At 51.7% G+C, this 18317-nt stretch overlaps 7 protein-coding genes across 7 annotated transcripts; 3 read left to right on the forward strand and 4 right to left on the reverse strand.

Annotated features, from left to right (window-relative positions):
• Window positions 1-105: 105 nt before the first annotated feature.
• BGZ61DRAFT_399993 (uncharacterized protein) lies at window positions 106-2064 on the forward strand. Its single transcript, XM_046243021.1, has 5 exons — window positions 106-471; window positions 525-593; window positions 650-796; window positions 854-1713; window positions 1764-2064. The coding sequence occupies exons 1-5, from the start codon at window positions 288-290 to the stop codon at window positions 2007-2009; spliced, it is 1506 nt and encodes a 501-aa protein (XP_046098471.1). The 5' UTR covers window positions 106-287; the 3' UTR covers window positions 2010-2064.
• Window positions 2065-3960: 1896 nt separating this feature from the next.
• Window positions 3961-4380, reverse strand: BGZ61DRAFT_498166 (uncharacterized protein; the record flags this gene model as incomplete). Its single annotated transcript, XM_046251249.1, has 1 exon — window positions 3961-4380. The coding sequence occupies one exon, from the start codon at window positions 4378-4380 to the stop codon at window positions 3961-3963; it is 420 nt and encodes a 139-aa protein (XP_046098472.1).
• Window positions 4381-5144: 764 nt separating this feature from the next.
• Window positions 5145-6668, forward strand: BGZ61DRAFT_399998 (beta-lactamase/transpeptidase-like protein; the record flags this gene model as incomplete). The annotated part of the gene is made up of 6 exons (XM_046243022.1): window positions 5145-5240; window positions 5283-5553; window positions 5607-6029; window positions 6073-6150; window positions 6211-6486; window positions 6537-6668. 6 exons carry the CDS (start codon window positions 5145-5147, stop codon window positions 6614-6616), a joined length of 1224 nt encoding a protein of 407 aa, XP_046098473.1. The 3' UTR covers window positions 6617-6668.
• A 383-nt stretch (window positions 6669-7051) lies between these two features.
• On the forward strand, window positions 7052-8521 carry BGZ61DRAFT_117632 (Alpha/Beta hydrolase protein). Its single transcript, XM_046237005.1, has 3 exons — window positions 7052-7330; window positions 7382-7634; window positions 7687-8521. Exons 1-3 carry the CDS (start codon window positions 7112-7114, stop codon window positions 8262-8264), a joined length of 1050 nt encoding a protein of 349 aa, XP_046098474.1. The 5' UTR covers window positions 7052-7111; the 3' UTR covers window positions 8265-8521.
• Window positions 8522-8754: 233 nt separating this feature from the next.
• On the reverse strand, window positions 8755-11043 carry BGZ61DRAFT_483562 (uncharacterized protein; the record flags this gene model as incomplete). Its single annotated transcript, XM_046249508.1, has 6 exons — window positions 8755-9225; window positions 9273-9533; window positions 9594-10753; window positions 10805-10831; window positions 10891-10914; window positions 10992-11043. 6 exons carry the CDS (start codon window positions 11041-11043, stop codon window positions 8755-8757), a joined length of 1995 nt encoding a protein of 664 aa, XP_046098475.1.
• Window positions 11044-11878: 835 nt separating this feature from the next.
• BGZ61DRAFT_557911 (glycoside hydrolase superfamily) lies at window positions 11879-14815 on the reverse strand (the record flags this gene model as incomplete). The annotated part of the gene is made up of 4 exons (XM_046255703.1): window positions 11879-11903; window positions 12255-14192; window positions 14270-14589; window positions 14687-14815. The coding sequence occupies 4 exons, from the start codon at window positions 14813-14815 to the stop codon at window positions 11879-11881; spliced, it is 2412 nt and encodes an 803-aa protein (XP_046098476.1).
• Window positions 14816-15708: 893 nt separating this feature from the next.
• Window positions 15709-17584, reverse strand: BGZ61DRAFT_509455 (general substrate transporter; the record flags this gene model as incomplete). Its single annotated transcript, XM_046252003.1, has 5 exons — window positions 15709-15959; window positions 16032-16091; window positions 16161-17145; window positions 17213-17424; window positions 17483-17584. The coding sequence occupies 5 exons, from the start codon at window positions 17582-17584 to the stop codon at window positions 15768-15770; spliced, it is 1551 nt and encodes a 516-aa protein (XP_046098477.1). The 3' UTR covers window positions 15709-15767.
• Window positions 17585-18317: the final 733 nt, after the last annotated feature.

Consider the following 18317-nt stretch of genomic DNA (forward strand, 5'->3'; position numbering starts at 1 on the left):
ATGCGGAAATAACTCGAACAACCAAAAATAGTAATAGACCAAGTGCGGGGTCTCGTACTACCTGAAAAGGAAATAGGAAATCGTCTCCAATTCGGAGACAGTCAACGCTAAGTTAAGGAAGTTAGAGGACGGGTCTAAAAAGGGACGTCCCACATCTCGGACCGGCTATTGAGGACTCGGTGTTTGCCTAGACTCATTACTGGAGGATTGGCTCAGATAAGCGTCATCTTCTGCTGCTTGAATCGACCCTCTAAGCTTGCATCAGCTGCTCACCAGACCACATCACCATGGCCACCAAGACTCGAGACGGTCACGTATGGACGCCCTCCAGTGGCATGCAGGCGGGTATTGAGAGCGATGCTGTGATTTCGCCATCGCGCTCCGTTCCCTCAGCCACTAAGACCTACGACACCATCATCATCGGCGCAGGTTATGCAGGCCTTTCTGCTGCCCGCGACCTCGCTCTCTTGAGTAAGCGATATATCCCACAGCTATCTTTTCAATATTAATTGCGTCCGTGCCAGACCATGATGTTCTTCTCATCGAGGCCAGAGATCGAGTTGGCGGCCGTACCTATACTGCCAAGAAAGATGGTAAGATTGACACCCGTATCTTGAGGTTCATACATGATCTCACTGACGCTTCTCAGGCTTTCTTTATGAGATGGGAGGGACTTGGGTAACTCATCATATGGGATACCTGTTCAGAGAAATGGTTCGCTATGGCATGGACCACGACCTGATCACCACTGGAAGCCCGGACATGCACAAGGGCTATTACACAATCGACGTTCCCGGTAAGCTATCACTCTATCCTTCCTATCAAGACCCGTGTAACTAACCCGAGCCAACAGGAGCTGAGCCGCGCAAGCTAAGCCACGAAGAGGCCGGCGCGATGCAGGCCAAGGCCTGGGACATGTTCGTCAACGTCGACGGCCAATTCGGCCGCACCCTCTGCCCGCTCCCCCACGCACAGCTCGACAACCCCATCGTCCCCCGAGCCACGGTAGAGAAGTGGGACCAGTTGTCCTGCCACGACCGCTTCGAGGAGATCAAGCACAAGCTCACAAGCGAGGAGCAGGGCCTCCTGGTCTCGCTGCTGCTTCACATCTCCGGAGGCAGGATGAAGGAGTCTAGTCTCTGGGATATGATCCGCTCCCATGCCCTTCTCATGCATAGCTCTGATAACTTTACCGATGTTTGGCTGAGGTACAAGCTGAGAGACGGCCAGACGGCACTTGCTAAGCGTATGTTTGAGGAGGCGGCAGAGGCTGGCCTTGACTACGCCTTCTCGGCGCCGGTCAAGTCCATCGAGCAAGAGTCGTCGGGCGACCAGCCCGTGACTGTGAGTACCACCAAGGGAGATGTCTTTCGCGCTCGCAAGATCATCAGCACAATTCCTCTCAACGTTCTACGGGACATTCAGTTCTCCCCTCCGCTGTCCCAGCGCCGACAGGAGGCCATCAACATTGGCCACGTCAATCATATGACCAAGATCCACGCCGACGTCAGTAACAAAGAGCTCGAGAGATGGAACGGCATGCGCTTCCCTGGCCTTCTCATGTACGGCTACGGCGATGGCGTCCTGCCCAACGGCGATGTGCACGTCGTAGCGTTTGGCGCTGACGAGCGTGAAACTTTCGTGCCTCAGAATGACGCCGAGAAGACAATCGGAGCCCTGAACAAGCTCCATCCCATGGACGTGAAGCGGCTGGTAAGATACTCCGAACCCTGCCTGCGCTGCAAATGCTAATGACTCCTCAGATCCTGCACAACTGGAGCTCCGATCCCTTCTCCAAGGGTGGTCCCGCGTGGTGGCAGCCTGGCTACATGTCCAAGTATCAGGACGAACTCCAAAGCCGTCATGGAAACATCCTGTTCGCATCTGCGGATTGGGCGCATGGATGGCGAGCGGCCATCGACGGTGCTTTGGAGCAAGGCTCCCTCAATGCCCATACCGCGCACCGTGAACTGGCTGCCCGTCAAAAGAAGACAGTCCGCAAGCTGTAAAAACTCCTCGACAGCTATTTGTATACCTATTGCCAAATGACCAATTTGTACTAGCGATCATTGTGTATCCATATGTCAAGTTCTCAGCTCAATGATATATATCAAGCGTTGCCTTTTACCCACACTGTCGGATTGATGTCATTCTCCACGTGCCGTCAGCCAGGCGAGAAGAACTCCCAAGCCTCTGACCGACTATTGGTACCTTTTGTGAATATTGGAGTACTTGGTCCAGGCAGAAAGATGTTGGATTAGTGTGATCGCCTGCACGTCATAAATTGGCCGATTCGGAGCTCCATGGCACGGAAATCTTCTTGGTATTGTTTCAACATAACCTCCTGAGGCAAAGACATCGACTTGTACATCTATCATATTATGATGAATTCAAATCTAATTGTGTGAATTTTTGCCTCCAAAATCAGAGGATGCGCCTTGTTTCAACTGCAGTGCAAGCGCGGCGGAATTGTCCCCAGTGGCCCGGTAGAAGGCTCGAGACTTGGAAGTTCCTGGGAAGTCGAAGGAACGCTTCATGACGTCGACGCCGATAAGCGGGTTACATCGAAGAGATACCTCCCCTAGCGATTACACTGTGGACCCGGAGAGGGGAAGCGGCACTGGAGGAAGCCCTCTTGCCTTATAACCCGATCCGGAAGTAAGGTCTCACTGATTTCCGGTTTTAAAACCAGCATCAGCTTCACAACCTCCGCATCGGCCAAGTCTTGCACCGCATCATCCTCTGACAAACATCACTCGCCCCTTGCCCCTTGCTCCGATAAGCTCTTCATTTAATCACCAGCCTTCTCTTCCGCTAGCCCGCACCAGCTATCATCATGGCCAAGCAGGAGATTGACCAAGAGATCATTGAGATCGCCAAGGGCCTGCAGGGCACCCCCTGGTGCGATGAGTATGAGAAGATGGTGTCTGGCATGCTGTACGTCCATCCTGCTATCAGTGACCGAAGAGCACTGTCTCACCTGCTATCCGTAGCTACAACCCACTCATCCCCAAGCTGTTGGAGGGCCGCCACAGGGCCCGTGGCCTGGCCTACAAGTTCAACAACTTGGACCCCAACACTGGCGACCACGAACAGATCGCCACCAAGCGCCTAGAGATGCTCGGGGAAATCCTCGGCAAGGTCGGCGAGGGTACCTTTATCGAGCCCCCCTTCTCGCCCGACTACGGCAGCAACATCTCCATTGGCGAGAACTGCTTCATGAACTTCGGGTCAGTACCTTGACAACTATCCAGAAACCAAATGATGCTAAACCTCTTCCAGCCTCACCATCCTCGACACCAGCCTCGTCATCATTGGCGACCGCGTGCAAATGGGTCCCAACGTCCACATTTATACGGCAGGCCACGAGACGAGTGTGCTCTCCCGTATCAAGTTCGTCGAGTTCGGCCATCCCATCAGGATTGAGGATGACTGCTGGATCGGTGGCAACGTCGTGATCCTGCCCGGCGTCACCATTGGCCGAGGATGCACAGTCGGTGCCGGTGCCGTCGTGACCAAGAGCCTTCCCCCTTACTCGATCGCCCTGGGTGCCCCTGCAAAGGTTGTCAAGACGATACAGTCGGTTGAGGAGGAGCTGGCAGATCCTAGCAACCCCTACCGAAACATGCCGGATCGAACTTCACAAAATGGTGCACTTTGAATCGTTCTATTGCGTCGTGGTTTCTGGGGCATAGAATAGAAATGCATGGAAAAAAAATTAGATTCATATCAAACTCGGCTTGCCACTGTTGGGTTTCCTGACGTCCTCCATAGCATACATAAAAGACATCGACCTTGGATCCGAGTTCGATTAATGACCCCGTGGTGCAGACACGCCCTTGTCGACTAATCCACCCATATTCGTGTTAACCAAGAGTCGTTTCTTGCCTATCTCAACTACTCATACAGTGTTGCTGAATCGACCCCAGGTTCCTGATCCCTCCGCCCGTCCGACCCAACCTACTCGGCGGCAATCGCCTCGGCCTGCACCTCCGCATTGACCCCGGGGTTGATCATGCCAGCAACGACCACGGATGACCAGGTCGGCGTATGGCCCGGACAGCGCTGGCGAAAGACGGCCAGCATGACTGCTTCGTCCTCGGCACGAAGAAGATACGCAACGATCTTGTGTGCTGAAGCGAGGCCGCCCCTCACTCCACCATTCTTGAGGGCAGCGTCGAGGCAGTTGAAGACGGCATTGAACTCATCCTCGAGAGAACTGGTGACGAATTCTCCCGTCTCGAGATTCAGGCCGACATGGCCGGTGGTGATAACCAAGCGGCCCGTTAGGGGAATAGATGCTGTGGTTGCTAGAGATGCGGAGCGCAGCATTTCCCCAACGGGCCCGGGGAGGAACTGATATCGGATAGACTGGGACATTTTTGATAGTGAGAAGACTGTCCGCATTGGTCTTATCAGATTCAGATGGCATTTCGCTCGGATTTTATGTCCAGGCTTGTCGCCTGCGACGACTTGGAGTTGCTCTGTGTTTTCACCCTATTAGGTAGTAAATCCGGCCACCCCGCCCTCCGTACTAACTAAACGAGGGAATTACACCAGCAAAATGATGACGAAATAATCTCTCTGGAAAGGAATGGGAGCTTCCAATTCAGGGCTACAAGTCTCTAATCAAGAAGGCACTAGTAGAATATGATTTTATTCCCATACACGTCGGTCGCATTGGCAGTTCCCTATTAAACCTTTCATAGCACTCGCTGGTAAATATTAAGCCTTTAATAATGATATCTCACTCCCAGAATACGAACTTAATAATAACTTTCGAGTTTCAACCCCATGCAAGCTGGGGAAAAATCTATAACTTACCAAACCGGGCGCGAGATAATACGGAATAATAGACTTCCCCTTTAGTCGCAAAGCAGGAAAAGGTTATTGCGTCGTTACTTGGGGGAACAAGCAGTACCCCTCACTAAGGTCCTCTTTAAGCAAGCCTCAGAAATATTTACCCGTCCCCCGAGCTTTATCCTATTCCGGAAGATACTCGCCCTCTCCACCAAACAAGAGAATCCCCTCGGCGCTGTTGATGCCATCAAAGTGATCCTTATCCCAGCAGCGGGTTTAGACGACCTTGGACATGATACTCGGCTCAGCTTCCGTCTCTTGCTTACGTACACTCCGCACCCAACATGTCTCCAACCCTGTCACCAAGCCTCCAGGCAAAGCTCCGTGACATCATCGCGGAATACACCACCAGGGGCTCCGACCGAAAGATTCCCGGCCTGGTCTTCTCTGCGTTCGGAAATGACGGCCAACCGATCTTCCAGCATTGCGCGGGCACTAGAGGGATAGCGTCCGAGGAACCTATGTCCGTCGATACTGTTTTCTGGGTCGCATCTTTCACGAAGCTGGCGACATCCGTGGCGTGCATGCAGCTTGTAGAACAGGGGTTGCTTCAGTTGGATGATGCGGACCAGGTGGAGAGCATTTGCCCTGAGCTGAAGGATGTGAAAGTCTTGACGCGCACCCCTGAGGGCAAGCTTGAGCTTGTTGACAAGGTTCGGCGGATAACGCTGCGGATGCTTCTCAACCACACTGGTAAAAAATCATGAATGTATGGCCGCGGATTGAACACTGCTAATAACTGCAAGCTGGTTTCGGGTACGCCTTTGAGGATGAAAAACTCGCCGAGTTTGGCCGACCGGTCGGAGCCGACGACTTCTCGGGCGAGGCAGTTCACAGAATCAACCGTCCCCTCGTCAATCAACCAGGCGAAGTATTCCAGTACGGAATTTCAATGGACTGGGTGGGTGTGATCATCGAGCGGCTCTCCGGAAAGTCACTAGAGGAATACTTCCGCGAAAAGATCTTTGAGCCTCTTGGCATGCACAGCGTGACCTTTCATCCATCGGAAGAGGCAAAGGCGAATCTAGCATACATGAACCGGAGAGCGTCAGATGGAAAGCTGACGCACACGGATCATCTGTATCAAGAGCCATTATTCGCCCGGGGCGATGTAAAGGTTCCCTGCGCCGGAGGCCATGGGTGTTTTGGGAAGCCGGCAGAATTCATGAGTGAGTCCATTATCACACGATGAAACCCTAGCTAACAGTGAAGGGCTGGTTTCGATGCTGTTGAACGATGGACTGGACGCCCCGACTGGAACGCGGTTCCTTAATCCTTCAACTGTTCGAGGTATTTGAACACCGTATCAACGGCCCCGACAAACTTTTGCTGACCACCACCTCACGATAGATATGTTCAAGGATCAAATTGCAGATAAACCGCGGTACAGCAACGTGTGCGTTCCAGTAGCGAAGCCCGAGCTAGCCAATCCGACGCCTTTGTTTCCTATGCCGGACGACCACACCGAAGGCTGGGGACTGTCCTTCTCCATCAGCCATTTTCCGTCCGACACCGGTCGAGCGGCCGGTGCAGGGTCATGGGAAGGGTTGGCAAATCTGTTTTGGTTTGCTGACCGCACAAACAACATCGGCTGTATAATTGCCACCCAGATTCTTCCTTACGGAGGTATGTTGCTTCAGATGTGCACGGGATTCGTCGCTGACACCATAGAAAAGATCGGCTTGTGCTTGAGTGCTCGGATCGCATTGAGACGGAGATTTACAAGGCATTACAGCAGGAGGCTGGGAAGATTTAGGGGTTAATGCGCTCATCCCCAGTTTGAGGGCTTGACAGGTAGCAGAGCCAGGATTTCCATAGCATTATATATGAAAGCCCAAGCCATTTGAAAAGGTCTAGATGATGAAAGTTGGCAAACTGTTACTTTACCGAGAATGTCCTCCTAAACTCTTACCAGCTACTGTGCCCTTTTCTCTTTTACATTTTCAAAGAACTGTTTTGAGTAGCCGTACAATTGCTATCTTTCTTGTATGGGACCGAGAAGCTCCGACTCTCAAACTCCTTCACTCTGCTATCCGACGTCGCTTCATAAACCAGACACATACAGGTGCCGGAGTAAACTCGTTTGGGAAGTACCACAAGAAGCGGGGTAACGAGAGAGCCCCAGGGACTTGCCCATATCCAGCATAACACAGGCGAGCAGACAGCGATTACCACTTTTTCTTCCTTTTATCCCTCTTACAGTAGCCAAGAGGCCCAAGGGGCTCAGTAGCAGGCAACCCTCGTCTCAACCATGTCGCCTACCGCAGAGGAACGAGCGGCTCAGTTCAAGGCGCTCATCGATCTCTTGCATAGCGTGACTCCTGAGGTCTACAGCGCCTTCGACATCACACGCACCCACTATGAATCCGCAGGCACCAAGATCGAGGTCGACATCCTGGCTCCCAAGCGCCTCAAGCTGGAACCCACCGGGAGCCATCCGGTGATTGTAAGAATACATGGGGGCTTTCTCGTACGTATGCCCATCACGGAACTCACAACAAAAGCTCACGCCGCGGTTCAGGTCACAGGGTCAAGCCTGTTCCCTGCCTGGTTCTCCAAATGGATCTTGGATTTCGCGGAGGAACATAGCGCCGTTATCGTCAGTCCTAATTATCGGCTGCTTCCTGAAGTGAAGGGACGGGATATCATGCATGACATGGCCAATTTCTGGACATGGTTACAGACAGGCGGACCTGAACGTCACCTTGCGTCAGTAGGATCGTCTCACGTTGCATTGAACCTATCCCAGACCCTCCTGGCTGGCGAGAGTGCAGGTAAGGCGTCCAGTTCTCCAACAGCAAACTCCGACTGACTGCTGGAATCTAGGTGGCTATCTTGCCCTCCAGTCCGTCTTATCAGGGCTCACACGTCCAAAGGCCATGATCACGCTCTACCCCATGATTGACATGAACGCGTCGCATTACACTAAACCGTACCCAAAATCCATTGTCGGTGTGTCAAACTACCCCAACGAGGCAGTGGACGACTTTTTGTCCGTCACATTGGGCAAGCCGGCCATTACAGAAGCGGATCCGCCCTCACGCCTTGACTCCGCCATAGCCATAGTCCAGAACGGCCGGTTCTTGGAAGCTTTCGGCCATGATGAGGAGTTGTTCGTGCTCGAACGCATTGAAATGGGGTCTCTGCCGCCAAGACAGGCAGGCAAGCCACTCTTACCGCCGCTCTTCCTGCTTCATGGGGAGGATGATACGGCTGTACCGGTGGAGGGCACGAGGAAACTCGTCAACCTACTACAGAAGAAGCACCCGGACACTAAGTTCCACGTCTCAATACGCCCGGGTGACCACGGCTTCGACTTCACTGCGTCGACACAGGACGGATGGTTGCGGGAGGGCTTGGAATTTGTTACGGGTCCGTGGTTGAGTGACAAGAGCCGGATGTAGCTCCATGCAATATGCGTTTCAACGGCAAAGCTTTGGACACATTCGACATTTGGTACAGCCGATCACACAGTGACACATGCACAAAGATGGTTCAGAGAGAAATTGTGTAATTCGAAGCCATGCAATGTGTGAAAAACGTCATGTGCACATAAAATAGGCGTCTGCACCTGCACAATCAGAGTGTAAGATGTCCTAGTCGTTGTTCAAGTAGGAGTCACCACTTTCCCCTTGATGGCGGCGGCAGAGGAGGGTGTTGTTGATGCCACAGCCTTTGCAGCAGCGGCTTTCAAAGTAATCGGCTTGCTCGCCACCTCGTGTACATTACGTTTGTGAAGGGCACCGTGGCTGTTGTGATTCGACAGTGCCTGGCAAGCACCGAAAGAGACGTATTCAAGCATGCCAGCCGATATTTGAGTTCTCATAGATTCTTGGTAAACTACGGGTACCAGCTTATGCTACTCGTGGCCTCCGTTCCGCCTCCACTATTCTTTTACTGATACTTCTCCACGGGAGGATGGACGACCTTGATAATCGCCTCCACAACCGTCGGGTCAGCCAGCGTCGAGATATCCCCAAGCTGATCCTGCTGTCCCTCGACAACCTTTCGCAAAATGCGGCGCATGATCTTGCCAGACCGCGTCTTGGGCAGGTCGTCCAGCACGAAGAGCTTCTTGGGCTGGGCAAAGGGCCCAATCTCCTTGCGGATCAGCTGCTTCAGCTCCTCGCGAGGGTCGTCCGCGCGGAAGGCTTCCTTCAGGGAGATGAAGGCTGCGACGGTCTGGCCTGTGATCTCGTCTGCGATGCCCACCACGGCGGATTCGGCCACGGCATCGTGCTGGATGAGGGCCGCTTCGATTTCGGCGGTTGAGAGGCGGTGGCCGCTGACATTGATCACATCGTCCACGCGGCCGCGGATCCAGTAGAAGCCATCCTCATCACGGCTGGCTCCATCGCCAGTGAACTAGATATAATGTCAGTTTAAATTCCCCAGGGAGGTAAGTAACTCACGTAGTATCCCTTGTACACGTTAAAGTACGTATCCTCGTAGCGCTGATGGTCACCCCAAACGGTACGAGCCATGCTAGGCCAAGGGCCCTTGAAGGCGAGAACACCCTCAACATCGTTCTCGTGAATTTCTTCGCCAGAGACAGGATCAATGATTACCGTGTCAATACCGAAGAATGGCAAAGAGGCTGAACCGGGTTTCGTGGGAGTGACTCCAGCCAGGGGTGTGATGGCGTGAGAGCCAGTCTCGGTCTGCCAGTAGGTCTGCAAGATGATCAGTTTTTGCAAAGCCCAAGACTGATGGGACGGTCCATGGATGCTTACGTCAACAATATGACAATTTCCCTTACCGACAGTATTGTAATACCACTTCCAAACCTCCGGGGCAATCGGCTCGCCAACTGATCCGAGTACGCGCAGGCTCTTGGTATCGTGATCAACAGGATCCGATCCAGCGCGCTTCACCAGCCGGAGCGCAGTAGGAGCGACATAGAAATGCGTGATACGGTGCTTCTCGATGATATCCCAGTAGCGGTTGATAGTCGGCTGTGTAGGTGTACCCTCAAACACAACCGTGGACACACCAAGAAGCAGCGGCGCGTAAACGACGTAGGTATGGCCAGTGATCCATCCGACGTCGCCGGCACAGAAGTACTGATCGTTCTCGTGGATGTCAAACACATACTTGCCCGTGGCGGCAGCTCCTACCAGATAACCGCCGGTAGTATGCAGGACACCCTTGGGTTTGCCCGTCGATCCAGAGGTGTAGAGGAGAAAGAGGGGGTCTTCAGCATCCATAGACTCAGGGGCGAGATAGCTGGGCCATTTCGCAACCTCCTCGTGCCACCAGTGATCCTGGCCAGGCACCCAAGCAATATCGCCGCCGGTTCTCTTGTAGACCAGAGCCTGAACGCCGACACACTGGCTCAGCGCCTCGTCAACGATCTTCTTGATGCCAATCGTCTTGCCGCCGCGGAGACTCTCGTCCACGGTGATGACGACCTTGCTCTTGGCGTTGAGGATGCGGTCTTTCAGCGATCCGGCCGAGAAGCCGGCGAAGACCACAGAGTGGACGGCGCCGATACGCGAGCAGGCGAGGATGGCGACCAGTGTCTCGGGAATCATGGGCATGTAGATGGCGACGGTGTCACCCTTGCGAATACCCAGGTCCTTGAGAACCCAGGCGACCTTGCTGATCTGCTTCAGCAGCTCGCCGTACGTCACGGACCGGCCGTCCTGGCCGCTATCCGATTCATAAATGATGGCAGTCTTGTTGGGGTCCTTGAGAGCATGACGGTCAACTGCGTTGAAGCAGGCGTTCAGCTTCCCGCCCTGGAACCAGGTGACGTTGCCCTGATCCAAGGTGCCGTTCTGAACGGTGTGAAAGTCAGACTCCCAGGTCAGCAATTCTCGAGCGAGGTCTCCCCAGAATTTTTCAGGCTCCTCGATGGAAGCCTTGTGCATCTGACGATACTCATCGAGGCCTGTAGTTCAGTCAGTTGCCTGGGTCTTTCCCTGAGGGTGATGAGACTTACTGCCGATATGAGGCTTGCTAGGATGTCCTACATCCGATGGTCAGTCTGCGCAAGTCTCCAAAGTGCAATACACCCTTATCACTAACGTTGGAGCATATTGTCAGGAAGATCTATGACCGTGGTCAGTACGGGGGCAACACAAGAATCACTGCGAGCGAGCAAGGGAGTGTTATCTCGTCGAACGTACACCAATCTCCGGACTCGGTCGGAGCCGATGCGGTTCCCAGGACGTCACCCATTATGTACTGCTAGCCTGGACAGGGATATCTAGCTAACGCTGATAAGGGCAAAAAGAGCGATTTATCGAGATTGGATTGAAGGCGGTTACAGATCGGACGTGGTGCGGCTTAATACGGAGACAGGGCAAATCTCACCGCGACGCGGTCAGCGTTTCACCGACAATCCGATTAGTGCCTGACGGCTCTTGGCGGTGCCTCAGGTTGACGTGACGGAGCGGGGCTATCAGCTCATTGGAGGGGCTGACGATGCTTCCCGATCAGGCAATCTCTTATTTATGGGGCCTTATTCTAGACGCTAAGACTAGAGCGGTAGTATTTTTATGTAAAAGGCCGATTACCCGGGAGGCTCACTCTTGCACAAAATTACAGCATCCACTGGGAGCTCAAGGCTCCTCTTTCTCAAGGGGTGGTAAAATGTGTACCTATGTTATATTTAAAACTAACTGATTGAGCTTTGGAGGCCCTAAAATATCTATTAAAAGAATTGAAAATTAATAAAATACTCTCGATATTTACAAATAATATTTCATCTTTTCAGACTTTTGTATAATTTAATTATTTCAACATTAGCCGTAGTATTAAGAACAGTAGGAGAGACTGTAACTAAAACTTGGTAGCCCTGTAATCCATGGAATTTCTGACTGCAACAGCCTAGGAAGTAACTTATCGCGGTGGAAGTGCAGTATCTTCCCAATGCATCACAATCAACCGCTAGCCGAATACCAACTTATCGCAGTCGGACAAACGACAACGGACTCTGTACAAAATTGTGCCTGCTATCTTCTGGTAGCTCCTTTTATTAACCTGTCGAGCTCTCTGGTGGAAACGGGGGAAGTTACTCGCCCCGGTCGTCTGCCATCCTAAGTTACTAGAGATTAGTAAACGTCATACAAGGGAGACTGCAGCCTACGTACGGGGCTCTTCATATGAGGCGAAACTTTCACCAAGCGAGTAAAATAAACACAACTATTTTCTCAAATAAATCCGATTCACACACTCCATTCTACCACTCGGAGGCGTTCCATGTTCTTCCCAGATCTACTTGTACCTTGACATATCTCGCCGCCTCGTCACCAGCGTGACGAGTGGCAGCGAAATGCCAAATCCCCTTTGTCAGAACCCATTGACCATCGCTGTCTCCTTCCCAGTGAGCTAGATCCCTTTGCCTCACCACCAACGTTACAGATACGCTCTGTCCAGGCTTCAGGGACGAGGTCTTTTCGAAAGAAACCAGTCTTCGTTCCAACTCTTGCTCCGATGACCAGGCATAGACTTGGACCACCTCTTGGCCTTCAACAGCGCCAACGTTTTCAACGTCTGCGGTGAAAACCCAAGAGTCTTTTTCCGTGCTCTTGAGCGTGATTGACGTCGTGAATTGGGTGTAGCTCAGCCCGTAACCGAACCAAAAGTGAGGGCTGATACCGCTGTTCAAGTAATATCGGTAACCAATCCGACAATCTTCTTTGTACCACACTTGGCCATTGACTCCTGGCCACATTTCTGGATCCACAGCAAAAGGAAGGTCGCTGTACTTTCGGGGCCATGACATGGGCATTCGACCAGAGGGGTTGACAACTCCCAGAAGCAAGTCTGCCAGGGCGTTGCCAGCCTCTTGCCCTCCGTACCAAGCCTGTATCAGAGTGCTACATCTATTCTCCCAAGGTAGCTCGACAGGAGAGCCAGACTGGTTGACAAAGATCAGACGCTCGGGGCGTTTGCATCTGGTCAGCAGTGCTTCTGCTAGCTCGTTCTGGTTTCCTGGCAGGTCCATTGTCTGGCGATCATAACCCTCGCTCTCCCACTCATCATCGAGTCCCAAAATGACCACCGAATACTCGCTCTCATCAGCAACCTTGACAGCTTGGTCAATCATGTCTGTAGGAAGCTCTTCTTGGAAGCCGATTCGCAGTGATGGGTGTGACGCGAAGACATGCTCCAGCTCGCTCTCCTCCGCGCCGGGTTTGGTCCAGCCCTCAATAACTACGCTGTATGATGGACCTTCTTGCATTCTCATTGAACTGGTTTTTTCAACGCTACCAAATGCAAAGAACGTCTCGGATCTCTCAGTCCAGTTGATGTTCTCCATAATCAGCTCGCCATCCACAAAAACGCGAGCTCCGCCTACGCTCGCCACACTAAAGAGGTGTGTCCCGGTCGATTGAGGTATGAGGCTTGATGAAACGCGGAATGAATAGGGCGGGACTCGGTCCTGCCGAAGTACGATTGGAGCCGAGTCCAGTAAGTCAATCCAAGAGCTGTCGCGATACTGAGTCTCGAGAATTGGCCCAGAGAGATCGGTAGTTGAGAAGAAGTCGATCCGAATCAGCGCTTTGTTTTGTTCTGGGGTGCAAGCTTCCCACTGGTTTGCCTTGAGCAATGGAAGCCACTTCTTGCTGTAAGCTCCTTGAGAATATACCACGTCAATATCCAGACCTTGGGATTTGGCTGCGCTTTGGAATGCATCCATCGGCTGGCTGAGGTATTGCGGGTTCATGATTGCAGAACCACCGCCGCCTGGTGTTCCAATCTTCGCATTGGGTCCGATAAAAGCGACTTGCTTGTGCGAAAGGGACTTTGTTTTCAGAGGAACTGTTCCCTTGTCATTCTTCAACAAAACAGCTCCTTGGGCAGCGACCGTTCGCATGAGCTTGATGCCCTCCTGATTCGTCGAGGACTGCTCCAGCTTTTGGCGCGTTTCTTCTGCCTGTTCAGCCGACAGATTTAGAAGTCCCAATCTTTCACACAGCGAGAGTACCTGGCCCACTGAATCATCGATGGCTGCCAGCAGCTTTTCGGTTTCCTTGCCTGATTTGACGGCCTCGAGAAGTTGTTTGCCTCTTCTCAAAGTCGGGCCAGGCATCTCCAGGTCGCACCCTGCTAGGGCACTCTCGACCACTGAGTTGGTACCCCCCCAATCACTCATGACAAGGCCCTTGTAGCCCCATTCGCCACGAAGCACTTGCTGAATCAGATGAGTGTTCATGTCGGCATGCACGCCATTGATCACATTGTACGAAGTCATGATACACCCGGGAGGAGTGCTTGAGCGTACCACCATCTCGAAAGGTTTGAGATAAAGCTCTCGCAGGGCCTTTTCGTGAACCCTGGCATCAATACTGAAGCGTTGCCACTCTTGTTCATTGGCGACGCTGCAATTTGAAAGAACTAAGGTCAGCCGCTATCGTTGGAGACATTATTAATAGAAAGGGAGAGGGGTCTCTCTTACAAGTGCTTAGGCGTGGCCATAACTTCGCCCGTCTCCTGCAGTCCAGCAACATACTCGGCTGCCAAAGACCCTGTCAAGAAGGGATCTTCTCCAAAGCTTTCGAAATTCCGACCACCAAGGGGATTTCGTGCTAAGCAGATGGTTGGAGCAAGTAAGACTTGCGACGCCTTCGTCTTGGACTCGTCACAAAGCAGGCGTCCAATAGATCGAATTTGATCCTTGGACCAGGTGGCCGCTTGGCATATTGGCCCAGGGAGAAACGCAGCCGTGGGACCGTCAACAGAAAAATGTCCCCGTGCCCCCGAGGGGCCATCGGTAGTCTAAACGTACATCGGAGTGTCAGATTCCATGTTGCTGCCCTTCTTCCGACACCCCCACCAATAGTTATCGGGGCATTTGTGATATTGACGAGCATACCTTGAATGAACCGATACCTAGACAACTTATTTCTTTGCTCTGCCATGAATCGGCTTCCGAAAGCAACGAAACCTTTTCCTCTAGCGTTAGCTTTTGGATCAATTGTTTGACGTTGTCACAAGGCGACATATTGGAAGCTCCGAGTCAGCTGTTTTGCTGAGCGACACCGCTCAAATGGGGCTTCAAATGCCAAATATAGCTTCAGACAAAGGACTTCAGGTCTTCTTAGAGTCGACGAGATAGGCTGCCCAAGAACTTGCACGAGAAGGGAATAGCTAGTTCTTTTTTAACTATCAAGATAATGGAGTACTCATTGACTGCTTCCGATCAATATACCTGTTTTTTCCATTTATGGAAATAAGCAATTATTCCCAAAACGGATAAAATACATGACTCACGGATCTAAAAGCATCCACTACTTATTTTCCAACTGTGCGTAGTGGCGGCAGGCATGGGTCACAGCCACTCTTCGGACACCTTTAACCTACTTCCGTAATAGTTGATAAGTTTAGTCTCCAACTGGGCAAAGTTGTCGCCTTCACGGACCGCCGGTCCCGCTTCGGAACTCTCGGCCGGAGAAAAAGCGAATGTGGGTAACAATGTGCAAGTATTGGAAAGAGCGTAGTTTTCACACCTGATTATCAAGATTGTGTGGAATGGACATCTGATACTTAATCTTATAAACAAAAAGACTCTGTCACAGTAGTAGAGCTCTGTTCCTGTATTTCAGAATTGCTTTCTTCCAACCGCCTCGTACAACCAAAGTCAGTCCCTGGTCCTTCACGACAAATATGGCCTGTAATATATGTCCCAGTGGGACACCCTAAAACATCTTCACTCGCGACAATCTAACGCAAGTAAAATTCTGAAAAGTGTCCTGTATCGTATTCTTAGACTCTAGAATCTCTAGTGATGAGGCTCTAGTCTACGTAATCTATGGATTAGAAGGGACAAAACGTTGGTTTCCCTTCCTTAATCTACTTAACTCCAGTCAGATTGAGAAAGAAACAACACCTTGTCATCTACGCATTGCCACAGTGTACCCCGACTACCTAGCTTGCTGTTGTCTTGGGACATCCATTCATTGTGTGACTAGCTCCGACTTGTTGCTGAGCTCGGCCTTGACTGCTGATTGAACCTTCTCCGTGTCCAGCTTGGAGGGCACGCCTTCGATGATATGCTTCACATCGGTGACCTGCGAGTGTATTTCGCCATCGAACAGAACAGAGATCTCTTCGAGGGACAAACCGCGGGTCTCCGGCCAGTACTTACACTTATCCGAGGTCAGCGGTTCCATTTTCGATTGAATATCTGAGTGACAGTAAAGGGCATGAAAGAAACTCACGATAATAAACAGTTCAAAGATGTTCCAACCGCCATTCATAATGTAAGTAACCCATCCGATCTGTAAGCATCAAGGTTAGTTCAAAGTTGTGCAGCGACGTAGCGGTGGAATTCCATCAGCGAAACTTACGTTGTTCATAGCAATGGGGAAAGCAAAGATGGGAATCAGAATGGTCATGTTTTGCCAGGTAATGCACCACGACATTCCGATGTTGCGGATCTGATAGTTCAAAAGTTCCGGCGGGTACATTTGAAGAATCGGAGTCCACCCAAAGCTGTAAACTCCCTGGGCCAGAAACATCATGCCGACATTGGCGTAGATTGCGGCCTTGTTTGTTGAATCGCCATACTCTTTGGTCAACGCTCCGATGATGAACAGAGTGACGGTACACAAGGCAGTCGATATGATGGTCAACATCTTTCGGCCCAGTCGGTCTGCCATGTATGTGCCGAAGAGACAGATGACCAAGCAGAATGCGTTAAGAATAACGTTGACCTGGAGTTGAGTGGTTGAGCTGGTAATGCCAGCATTGGTAAGCGCCGTGCCAAGGTAGTAAGAAAAGATGTTGCTGCCCGTCATCATACTGAAGATGGCAACAGAAAAGGTGATGAGCATTCTCTTTCGGTAGCCTCTGTTGACCCACAGTTCTTTGGGGTTCGGCGTCTCCATTTCCTTCTCAAACTCCAGAGTCTCGCAGATCTGAACAAACTGGAGTTGGGTTGCTGGATCGTTGATGTCGCCATTTGAGTTCACTTGGGCGAGAGCAACTAAGGCTTCATTCTTGCGGCCCTGGAACGCGAGCCAACGAGGAGATTCTGGGGCGAAGGGGAGCGCAAGAAGAGAGATGATTGTAAAGGCGATTTGGAACAACGCTGGCAGCCTCCAGGCCCAGGTGGAAAGGAAACGGGAGGTCCCGTAGGTTATGCCAGCAGATAGTAGACCGCCGACGTAGTACACATCGTTGAGGATACCCAGACCTGCGGTGCGGTATTTGAGAGGAAGGGCTTCTGCGATGTAGACGGGGACGGCTACATATGTCGCCCCAATGCCGAGACCGAGGATGGTCCTAGCTACCAAGAACATAGCGATGTTCTGGGAAGCAGCTGTGAGGGCACTGCGAAAGAGTCTCATGTAAGTCTCTCGTGTGTCAAATGCCGTGTAGTGGCCCAGAGTGGACTTACCCGCCACAGATAGCAATAATACCCGCGTAGAATAAAGATGGTTTTCGCCCAATCCAATCTGAGACCCTGGCGTAGGAGATGCTTCCCACAGTTGCGCCAACCCAGATGATCCCCGAGTTCAAGGCCGTGGTAGCGGGAGTGAGCCTGAAGTAGTCTGTGTATTGGGGCAAGATGTTGAGAGCATTCATCATCGAAGCATCGTAGCCAAGTACCTAGCGACAGTGAATAAGTTATCATGATATTTTGGCAATGGTGCTGAATCTCACTCACTGAGCCGGTACTGAAAGCCGTACAGAGCAGCAGCAGATTGACAAATACTGAGCTCTGTGGCACCCACGAGGGGAATCTGCGTAATGTTTCGGTGACAGACATCGCTCCGCACTGTGCCAGTTGCGAATTAGGATGACAAGTACAACAATCGTATGATGAAGAGCGGAGTTCTTTAGTACTTTTCTTTGCGCATGGAGACAATCTGGGAAACAAAGATATCATCCCCTCCCTCGCCGTGTGATCTGCTATCTATGCCTTATAACAGTTAGTGCAGCCCCACGTTGAGACACGATGCTAGATAGAATCACTCCCTTGTCGGTTGTCTGGAGAGGTGTCTCGTGCTGCAGCCGATAAGCAGCCGCCGATACTCCCCATGCTTGCACGCATTCGGAGTTTTTGATGCCGACTCGGGCTAGGGCCTTGTTCGGATTTCATTATCCACCGGGAAACCACCGACTGCCCCGTATGAAAAGTGACCATTACCGAGTCCTTATCTCCATCCGTTCTGCTACTCCGTAACTTATGCCCTAATTGGGCAATAAGCGGTTGAAACTCGGATATAACCTCGACGTCGGCAAGCTTGGGGCTTCAACTTCTCCCCTTTGATGATAGTAATGGTTCGTCGGTTGGGTTTAGGGCCACGCCATCTCGGTTTACAGTACCCAGCTGATCGGAGTTGTGGGTCTACTAATTTTTAGATTGTTAGTTCGCGGCGATGATAAATAGGTTATGCTTTCAGAACGACGCAGCCTCGGTTGAGAATATGCTTGTGGTTGTAGTGTGCGAACTTGGTATTAGCAATAGGGTGTCATCGAAAAGACCAATTTTCGGATTA

The sequence above is a fragment of the Ilyonectria robusta genome (assembly GCF_021365365.1).
Source record: "Ilyonectria robusta strain PMI_751 chromosome Unknown BGZ61scaffold_25, whole genome shotgun sequence".
Taxonomy (NCBI): domain Eukaryota; kingdom Fungi; phylum Ascomycota; class Sordariomycetes; order Hypocreales; family Nectriaceae; genus Ilyonectria; species Ilyonectria robusta.

Excerpts from the sequence above, each read along its gene's own strand:
- BGZ61DRAFT_399993 (XM_046243021.1), top strand. The coding sequence starts at position 288 with ATGGCCACCAAGACTCGAGACGGTCACGTATGGACGCCCTCCAGTGGC. Across the intron at positions 472-524 it reads CCGCGACCTCGCTCTCTTGA|ACCATGATGTTCTTCTCATC; the intron begins GTAAGCGATATA and ends CGTCCGTGCCAG. Across the intron at positions 797-853 it reads TTACACAATCGACGTTCCCG|GAGCTGAGCCGCGCAAGCTA; the intron begins GTAAGCTATCAC and ends CCGAGCCAACAG.
- BGZ61DRAFT_117632 (XM_046237005.1), top strand. The coding sequence starts at position 7,112 with ATGTCGCCTACCGCAGAGGAACGAGCGGCTCAGTTCAAGGCGCTCATC. Across the intron at positions 7,331-7,381 it reads GAATACATGGGGGCTTTCTC|GTCACAGGGTCAAGCCTGTT; the intron begins GTACGTATGCCC and ends GCCGCGGTTCAG. Across the intron at positions 7,635-7,686 it reads CCTGGCTGGCGAGAGTGCAG|GTGGCTATCTTGCCCTCCAG; the intron begins GTAAGGCGTCCA and ends GCTGGAATCTAG.